Here is a 10,177-nt window from a genome sequence, read left to right as displayed (position 1 = left end):
GGGGGGGTAGTTCTGTGGGTGAAAACAAAGCACACAGGTGAGGCTCAGGAGGCCTGGGTCTTGTCCTTACTGAGTGGCTAGATGGTTCTGTATCTTCTGTCTCCAGACCTGTGGAGGGCAATGGTGCCTGCCAGATGGCCTAGTGGGTGAGCATGGAAAGGGCAGTGCAACTGAGTGGGCAGCACCCACCCAGTCTCCTAAGAAGGCTGTCTGGTAGTCAAAATGGAACGACTGTTCTCTGGGCAAGCTCCCAGCCAGACCTGTCAGGACAGGAGCTGGGAAGGGCCTCAGGCTCCAGGCCACATCCTGTTGCTGAATGTGGAGTTGGCAGGCCCAACTATGACCAGCCTCCCATGACGTCTAGCCCAACCTTTATCTGGACCCCTCTTTTTTTCTTAGAAAGGTGTCATGGATCTACCCTTTCCATCCTCAATGTGATCATCAACAGACATAGTGAACTACTCTCTACCCCCACACGATTGCTGCCTGCCTTCCACACCTCTGCCCACAGGCAACACTCTTCCCTGAACCCCGAGCTCATATTTAAATCCTGGGCATCCTTAAGGGGTAATTTCTGTGTCACCTCTTCCCTGAAACCTTCACTGACTGCTTTTCTGGCAGGGGTTACCCTTTTCAGACTCATGTGGCCTGGAGTCACCGGTCACCTGCTGGTGTGTGGGCATGCCACCGTACGATGCCTGAAAGACGCACCAGCCCTTATTCGATGTGTGTGGAACTTCTGAGAGGCAGTGCATTCAATGTGTGTGGAACTTCTGAGAGGCAGTGCTACACATTCTCTTTAGATCCCAGCTTAATCTCTGACAAGCCATAGAGATGCAGATACCCTATCGATGCCTCTGTTTCCTCATCTGTGCAAGGGGCTAACAGCTGTGGGAAGATTCCTTGTGTGAGGCAGGCTCTTGGAGTACAGAAGTTGCTCAGTAAACATGGTGTTTGTGACACCTGCAATACTCTACACAGCCTCGGCTCGGGAGAATGTAAGCCTGGGCTGGTTGCACATGACCTGCCCCAGCCCATGGTGGGTGCTTGGTGGGTTCTGCTGAATGGGGAACATGGGTTGACCCCTGTTATAGCCACCAGACTGGACCCTCTCTACCAATACTGATGGACTACAACCACCGCACACTGGCCTTTCCTCCCCGGCCATCTCACCTCTATCCCATTTACCTCCAGACCATGCATCCCAAAAAGACCCAGCCTTGCTGTGATCAACAGTCTTAATGATAACAATGCTAATGACCAAGAGGCCATATAGGTAGCAGTGGAGGTGAGGACGCCAGCCCCAGCACTGCCCTCATTAGCCATGACTCCATCTCAGCCCATGTTCCTCAGCTAGGAAATGAAGATAATAAAAGCACCTACTTCATGGAGTTGTTATAGTAATTAAATACACCATTGTTTCTGAAGTGTTTAGAACTTGGCATACATACGAACTCTAGAAGTATCTGCTTCTTTTGAGGACAGGCTCATTGCCAACATTTATTGAATTCCTAACAGATGCTACTAAATCGATGCTTTTCATATGCATTCTCTCATCCACCACTTACAACACCCATGGAGGTAAGGTTTATTCTTTCCATTTCACAGATGAAGGACACAGTTACAGCAGCTTTTGACTCAGGTCTAGCTCTACAAACACATGACCTCACCCCTCCCCACGTGCCACTCTATTATAAGTTCCAGAAGGCCAGTTAGTCCAGCTGCCCCTATAACCCCAGGGCAGGCATAGGGCTGGCCCCAGAGAAATTGCTCCAAGAATATTTTGTGAATGAATAGGCTTTTTTTTTTTTTTTAAACAGACATTCAAAAAGTTCAGCTTCCAACTAAGGAAGTTCTTGGTGCCCTCTGGAGCAGTGCAAGCTCCTCGTGTCCCTCTCTTATTGAGTTCTGCCATCTGCCCTTGTCATCAACATCCACAGTTACCAACGTGGCCTGGCCCTCTTCTTTCCATCATGACCTTCCTCCCTGGACTCCTCCCCTCTTAGGGCCTCACATTTGCTGTTCCTTCTCCCTCATAGGTCTTTCCCCAGATATTCTCTCTCCAGTCAGGTCTCCACTCAAGCCTTCCCCTCCTCCCACACAGGGAAGCCTTCCCTGATTATTCCTTCTAAAGTTATCCCCCAGCCTCCAGCGACCTCGTTCCTATCAACTTGTTATTTCGCTCACAGCACTTCTCCCTGTCTAAAACTATTCTGTTAATTTGCTTAGTTGTTCATTGGCTTTCCTCTCCATGAGAAGGGATACTTCATGATAGCAGGAACAGTGCTTATCATCACATTTCTAGTGTCTGGCTTAGCATCCAACTTTCGGTAGGAGCTCAATTAGTATTTCTTAAATAATAGTTGAATATATGATTGAATGATTGAATGGCTGACAATCCACTCGACATCATCCATTCAATAAGACTAAGTATCATTATTACCATGCCTTTCAGGGAGAGGGTGATGGGGGAAGCAGGGAGGCCAGGAAGAATTTTGGGAAGTGACCACATACGGGACTCAGGTGGAAGAGACTGAGTCTGAGAGAAGGAAACACTGCCCAGCATCATGAAGGGGGAACTGGATTGGAGTCTGGGTCTGCCCGATTATGACACTTGCGCTGGTCATATTGTAAGGTGCTCCTTCTTTGGGAGCCTGTCTGGAAGTGCACTTGTTCTATAATGAGATCATGGGCTTGGCACCTGACTCAGCTATTCCAGGGGCTTCTGTTTCATTGGTCCATTGTTGACAATGAATCCCTAGGAGAGTCAAACCCAGCTGGCCAAATCCCAGGGTCCCGGTGGTAGAGGGAGAAGGAGCAAGGGAACATATAAAGCCTCAAGACAGGATAGAACCAACACTATGCCTGGCTAAGGCCAGCACATACATCAACAGAAAATGTGCACAGCCTGACTCCAGTGAGTGTGATTCACAAAAACATGTGCAATGCAGGACCTGCTCAACCAGACAGTAGCCTTGAAGTGGTCTCTTACCCGCACAGCCTCCCTGGTGACCAGCTCTGCCTCTGTCAGCTCTAGGGTGTCGTTGTCTTCTCCCCTGAAGAACTTCGAGGCTGGGATCATCTTGCCATCTTCCAGCTGGATGTTCTTTACCAGCAGCTGCACAAGGAAGGATTTTACAGTGCCTATGTTTGCCCTTATGGCAGGGAGGAGAGCAATTCCACAGAGAGCACTGTACTTCATCTCCAACTCTCATCATAAGAAAGGCACAGGGAGTTTCAGATGAATGATGAGGAGAGGAGTTAAGGCTGGGGAGGCTGCTGAGCTCATGCTTACTTTTTCCTATCACTCACCCCACCATGCTCTCGCTTTCTTTTTAAGTGTAATGACTTTATTATTTCTATAAAACTGTTACTCACTCATTAGACAAAATAACTCAAGCACTATTTTGAAAACCAATTGAGAAAACAACTAATTACCCAGTAGCCCCATTCTGGAAACCCCATGGGAACATCTGGTGAAGGTCATAGACACACCTCTCAGGGCCAGGGATGGGAAGAGGAGCAGATGTATTTATAGATAGAGGAGAACAAGTCTATTTAATAAGAGGTCTATAAGAATGGCATATTCTATACATGCCCTAACAGAACTGGAGCCAGGTTCCCTGCCTGACCCCCACACTGATGCCTTTTGAAGATGTCCTAGAGTTTTCTGTGGGCTAAAATCCAGCCTGACTCAGCTGGGAGTTCCCAAGAAATGCTTCAGCCAAGGGTGTCCACCAAGGCTGCCTCTTTTGCTTTGCTGTCCCTGTGGATATCACAGAGGATGCAGTCAGTGCTCCCCACCAGGTCCCTTCCCAGCTGGAGCCTCCATCCTCCAGCTGCTGCAAGGGTGAGCTCTTAGTGGCCTAATTCTGCACCCCCACCCCCGATGTTGCCAGATAAGCATGGCTGTGTACAGAGAGACCCAGGGGCTATGCCTCATTGCCCTCCTCCCTACTCTGGGGGAGCAGAAACTGAAGACTGAGTGATATAAGGATGCCAGGATATAATCAGCAGATGCAAGTCACACTGCAGAGCCTACCCTGGGATCGGATGGAGGTTGGACTGCTCCAGAACCCTTATCTTCACTTAGCATTGTCCTCTGTCCTAGCCTGCTTCTGAGTGGTATGTGAATTTCCAGAGTGCTCCCTCTATAAATCATGTGCACAAGATCTACCATCTCAGGAGCTTCTCTTAGGGAATCTGACCCAAGACAGATCTGGTCTTCCAATTGCTTTTATCAATCATAAATATCTAAAACACCCAATCACCATAAATCACAGACATTTACGATAGCCTTGGGGCCTCTGAAGGCAGAGCATGGAAAAGTGGGCACCCAGAGTGAGCTCACAACAGTCCCAAGCAAAGCCATGCCACATAATATCTGGCGTCTACACACTGATGCAGCCAAGGGTTCAACATCCATAGGGTTTGTTGAAATTTCCTAATGTGCTTGCCCTGGACATGCCCTGCCTGTCCTCCTTCTTCCCTACCCTTGGTATCTTAAGGCCTAGATCTGCTCAACGACTGCACAGAGTAAGTATTAATAGTAGAGTGCTATGGACAACTGGTGAGCCTCAGAGACAGAATTTTAGGGTTTGAAACCCAGACCTTCCACAAATGAGCTTGGGTGACCTTGAATGAGTTATTTAAATTTCTATGCTTCGGTTTTCTCCTCTGAAAAATGGGTATAATATTAATACATATCTTATAGGGTTGTTGGGAGAATTAAATTTAATACATATAAATTGTTTTAAAACTTCCTGGCACACAGAAAGTGCTCTATAAATATTAGCTGTTGTTCTGAGTTACAGAGTCTGCTAATATGAATCAGAGGACAGGCAGGGGACTCCAAGCCCTATAGAAATTTCAACAAACCTTGTGCTATGTATCTGGCATGGCTCCAAGAGTTCTTAAAAGAGAAGAAAACTGAGTCCCAGAGGTTCAATGACCACACCCAGTGGTGCTTGGCCACTCTGCAGGACTAATACGAGGCCCCAAGTTCTGGGCTTCCTAGAGAGGGCTTCTTCCTGGTTCTGACACCTCCACAGGACACTCAGCTCTGGGTGGGGCACCTGGTCAGGAAGAGCAAGAGGCTAGCCTTCCTGGAACAGGGGAACGGGCAGACCCAGTGGTTGAGGGCATAGACTCCTGGAGCCTGCCATTTTATTTTTTCCTGTTCTCTCCAGAGCAGCCAGGGGTCTCACCACGGGGCCAGAACCCTTGGTCAGGAGTGTGTGTAGCCTTGAGCCTACTGTATGAACATGTAACCCACAGCAGCATCATTACCATTCTGTCATCGTTCCCGAAGAGGATCAGTCCCCGTTTTGTGACTACTCCGGGCCGATGGGCTCCCGGGATCGGCAAAGCTTCTCCCTCAGGCACCAGGCCTGCAGTGTTCAACGTTGAGTTGAAAAATGTCAGCTTCTGTTTGGAAACAGGACAGGAAAACCAGAAGGCAGTGGATGAGAAGAGGCCCCCTCTGCTGGCAGCCTAGGCAGGGCTGAGCAGGGCTAGGAAGATGAGATAGGGGCCAGGGACAGTGTGACATGAGAGTCACAGCTCTAAGGACTCTGCCTCCTGGAGGAGGCTTGAAGGCTTTGGGAGCCCTCAAGCCCTGTGTGCCCCTACGATCCCTTGTATTGGCCCATGGTCTCAGACTTCAGGTGGACAGACATTAAGAGAAAATCTGCTGAAGGTACCACAGAGTGAAGACGCCTGCCCTGAGGATGAATGCAATCACGGGTCAATTTGCAAAGGCTCTTGTGGTTGCAAGCGCAGCAGAAGGACTCCTAGACACAGTTTGGGCCGGTGGTCAGTGGTCAGGGGTTTGGGCAGTCCAGGACTTTGTGGAGGACAAGACAACCCTTTGTGGGGCACCTAAGTCCCTGCTCAGGTCTTGTCAGCCCCTGATACCTCAAGAGAACCTGTGAGCCTCAGAGCTCCCTGTTTTCAGCATCTGGGTTGCCTACTGCCCAGCCCCTGGCTGAGCATGCTGCCCCTACTCATCAGGGCCAAGACAGAGCTGAATTGGGGTCTCTTCGAGCCCAGGGGTGAGAGTTAAAATATTTTACAACCAATACAGTTCAACTCCAGAGTTGCTGCAGGGCCTGGAGGCCCTGAGCTGTCCTGTCCCTTTACCTTTTAGCTACCAGACGATAGGTAGGTCTCATGGTCCTGGGGGAGGGGCTGAAGTAGCTGGGGGCACTTGGGTGGGGCTAGGGGTAAGGGCAGTGGCTATTTTCCAATCAGTTCAAACATATTTTGAGTTTTATAGTCAGTGGGGCACACCAGTACATCCAGCCCAATCCCAGCCACGCATAAACGCACCTGCCCACAAGCCTCTGTCCAAGCGCCTGGCACCTTGTCGTTCCCACGGATCCAGTTATGAATCGCCTCTGCTGGCTGCTCCCAGTTGATCTGTAGGGTAGCACATATCTGTTCAGTCAGTCTATCTCGACACTCTGATCATCTGGGTAACACTTCTACTCTCCCCTCTGGCCCTGATGACCCCAATAGTGGGTGAAGCTCGGGGGAGGAAGCTGGGAAGTCCAGCTTTATCTCAAACACTGGTTCAAGTCCTGGAGCTGGGTGGGGTTTCTCTCTGGTACCCACACTCTGGGTGCTTTCTGACTCTCAGTTTTTCACGGATTGAATAAATATAAACTGATGGTTTGGGGAAGACAATGTTCTATTGTTAAGATAGCCAAGACTTTACACAGAGCCCCAAGCACAAAGTGCAGGCCCATCTCATAGTGCCGTGTCAACAGCTTTTCCCAGCTTACAGGATTCGCACAGATCCCCATATAGCACCCCAGAAGCCATGAGCAGAGATACAGCCCAGAGACCACCAGACTCTCCAGCTTGTGACAGCTTTAAGGAACTGAATTATCTGTTGTTCCTCATCTTAGAGACTTCTGGAACTACCACTGATATTTTACACACACACACACACACACACACACACACACACACACACACACACACACTCACAGAGAGAGAGTGAGCGAGAGAGAGAGATCTTTTCCTTAGAGATCTGCCTGCCCATTCTTCCTGAAGAGAAACAGGGAAGAACTCGAAATGGACCCTCATCCCTACCTGTCCTGGTGCCTCATGCCTCCCGCCATCTACAGCTTTGTTCATGGTGTCCCTGCTTGGGAAGCCCTGTCTTCTAGCCTTAAACAATTAAAACCTGGTTGCCCGGCCTGAACCCCAGGATGCCCTCTGTACTCCAGCCTGTGCTCGGGTAGTCCTCAGAGTAGGCAGAGCCCTGGCACTCACCTTGGCTGTTTCCTTCTTCTGAATGCCTTCATAGGTGGCTCCTTTCTCAGGCTGAGGGATTCTGGGGGCTTTGCCTTCTGCAATCAGCCTCACAGCCTGCACCTGGGGAGGCCCGGGTCCATTAACATTCCTAGACTTAGAATCCTCCCTTTACTCTCATCCCCTGGGTTCGCACTGAGTCTGGACCCTACCCCACACTAACCATACATGTCTGGCATACAACACCACCCAAGAAATATCTCCTGTATGAAGAGATGGAGCTAGTGTGAATCCAGTTCCAATTTGTACATTGGGCACAAAACCCCGCCCTCTCTACGACACAAAATTTTAAAAGATTGTACAGAAAATCTTAGATTACACAAAATATAAAGTTCTATATACGGGTAACACATACACAGATTTCCATGTTTTTATCTAAAACTCTCCCTGCCTGGTATGGAGAATGGATTGTGAGTCCCATGATGCATTTGGAAGTCTGGGATTAAGTAGGAAGTTGTTTCTCTGTTAGAAGAAAGAGGAAGGTTGTGGAAGTAAAAATCAAGGCAAGGGAAAAGGACAGCCAAGGAGTGTAGGCACATTGTGAGGGAGGTCCTGGTGGGAGAGCCCCCAGATACCAAGACTGAGAAAAGATGGGAGTGTCAGAAACACCTAAAGCGGGACTGCCCAGTGGAATGTTCTGTGGCAATATACATATTCTACATCTGCACTGTCCAATACAGTGGCCATCAGCCATGTATAGTCCCTAGTGAGTCCCATGTAGCTAGTGAGACTGAGGAACTCAATTTTTAATTAGAATTCATTTAAATTAATTTAATAGCTGTATGTGACTAGTGGCTGCCTTATTAACAGTGCAGCCTTAAAGGATATTTTTAGTTGTTTCTGTGAGATGTGCAAAGTAACCCCTTCTCGGTCTCTCATATCAAATCTCCAGCAGAGTCTGCTTTGAGTGGGAGAGAATACAAAGAGGCTTCTTGTTTAACACACCAGAAAAATAAAAGGTGGCAATAGACCAGACTGGTTGAGGGCAAGGGGATAGATGACATCTAGGCAACAGTGAGCACTTTTATGTCATTGTTATGTTTATTGCTATTTCCAAACAGTAAATGCTCTCTTCCTGGAGACCTCCTCCTGTCTGACTTCTGCCTGCTGCTGGAATTCGTGAGAATCAGGAATGTGTCTGCCTTTGGCTATCATTGGCTGGACTCCTCCTGGACCACCAACAGCCCCGCAAATACACCAACCCCTTTAGGGTCAGGTCGTACCAGGCCTGCCTGCTGTGTCAAGCTCGAGTGTCTCTGATATCAGCCATTCTTGTGTCTTCCTCTGATTACAGAAGCCTCTTTCCTGTGGAGAATTCAGTCTCAAAGACTACAACTGGATCAGCCTTCCTTCCCAAACTGGCCACAGCAAGAAGCATGTGACTGAGGCTAGCCCATTGGAGTACTCCATCATCCTGGCCAGTGATTGGCTCAGGGTGATCACATGACCCCAAAATTGGCTAATCACAGTCTTTTCTGATTTTTTATTAACTCCTTTCCTGTTTAGGAAAAAAAGGGCCGCTTACTGCTAGTATTAATTTAACTTTACATAAACACACTCTTTGAGGCTGAAGTAAATCGGACTGGTTTTCAATGTGAAAATAAAATATAAAAACTGTTCTTGGAGTTATTTCTAAACAGAACTTGTCTCTAATCCTAATGTAACAGAAGTGTATATGATGATCAGTATTTAATAATTTTTTTCGTGTGATAAATTTCAAAGCACAGAACAACATCATGCATAGGAATGCTACATTTTCTAGGATTTGCATTTTCAGTGCTCAAGAATTACTATATTTTGTAAATGGAGATACCACTACTAAAAAGAGAATGTAATAAATAAGAATGATGTCATTCGTTTCCAAAAGTTATCAATATACTAGAGTGATGCGAAAGTAATAATAAAAGCAAGGTATTTCCTGACAAACTTTGGGAGCGAAGTTAGGACTATAATCCACGAGTTATCTTGGGTAAATGCTGAAGCCGCAAATGCTGCAGGTGAGTATTCTTGGGGGAAACGGGAAATGGGTTAATAGAGTCTAGGAGAAAGAGGATTTCTCTTCTTCTGGAATCTAGAGGTACAGGACTTGAGCTACCAGTGACTATCTTTCCTCGTATTTGAAGGCAGGAACCTGAGAATGAAACTAAACAAACAGAAAAGTAGAATCACGAAGAAGAAGAAGAGAGAAATAGAATCCTAGTGATACGGTTTAAGCCTCTGAATTAAGCCATGCTTGACACCACCCTCGCCTTTAGTCTTCGCTATTAAATGAGCCAAAAACGTCCTCTTTTTCACTAAAGCTTTTTGAGTTGGGTTTTGTCATTGTAAACAAGAGTTCTGCCTAATACATTCATTACATGTCCTAATTCTGCCTCTTTGAAACCCTGAAATGAGAGTTCTCTCCCTCCAGAATCCTGGAATTATGGGAACAGATTTCCGGCCAGCTCTGAGCAGCAGGCTGGCCTAGAGAGGGTGTCTGAGATGGAGAATCTCTGCAGGCACACGTGGCATGGCCAGCTCCTAATGCTTACCATTCCTTTGATGCCTTCGGGGAAGAGGAAGCGGTTATACAAAGTGCTCACGGTGTCATCTGGAAGGATCTCACACTCCTTCTGGAGCAGAAGGTCCCCAGTGTCCAGGCCATCATCAGCCCAGAAGATGGTGAACCCCCCCTTTTTATCTCCATGGATGAGGGTCCTAGAGAGTAAAAAAGAAACTCTGAGTCTAGCAGGAAGGACCACAGAGAAGGATGTCCTGGGGACAGCCCTCAAGGCCCCCACTATCCTCCAGCACACCCTTTTATCCCCCTCACCCCTTGGGAGGATTGATTCCCACTCTGTCAAGAGTGGGATGGAGA

The 10,177-nt window shown here is 47.9% G+C and overlaps 1 protein-coding gene across 1 annotated transcript in view; it reads right to left on the bottom strand.

Annotated features, from left to right (window-relative positions):
* ALDH1L1 (aldehyde dehydrogenase 1 family member L1) overlaps nt 1-10,177 on the bottom strand; it is a 76,467-nt gene that overhangs the window by 49,608 nt on the left and 16,682 nt on the right. The window contains exons 4-9 of the mRNA XM_011376072.2: nt 9,852-10,017; nt 7,282-7,383; nt 6,331-6,420; nt 5,290-5,427; nt 2,993-3,118; nt 71-139 (exon numbers count right to left, since the gene is read on the bottom strand). Of these exons, the coding sequence (XP_011374374.1) occupies nt 71-139; nt 2,993-3,118; nt 5,290-5,427; nt 6,331-6,420; nt 7,282-7,383; nt 9,852-10,017 (691 nt within the window). The remainder of the gene's footprint in view (nt 1-70; nt 140-2,992; nt 3,119-5,289; nt 5,428-6,330; nt 6,421-7,281; nt 7,384-9,851; nt 10,018-10,177) is intronic.

This window comes from Pteropus vampyrus, unplaced genomic scaffold (genome assembly GCF_000151845.1).
Source record: "Pteropus vampyrus isolate Shadow unplaced genomic scaffold, Pvam_2.0 Scaffold285, whole genome shotgun sequence".
Lineage (NCBI taxonomy): Eukaryota > Metazoa > Chordata > Mammalia > Chiroptera > Pteropodidae > Pteropus > Pteropus vampyrus.
Note: the sequence above shows the minus strand (reverse complement) of the source record. Positions and strands in the feature narration are given on the sequence as shown.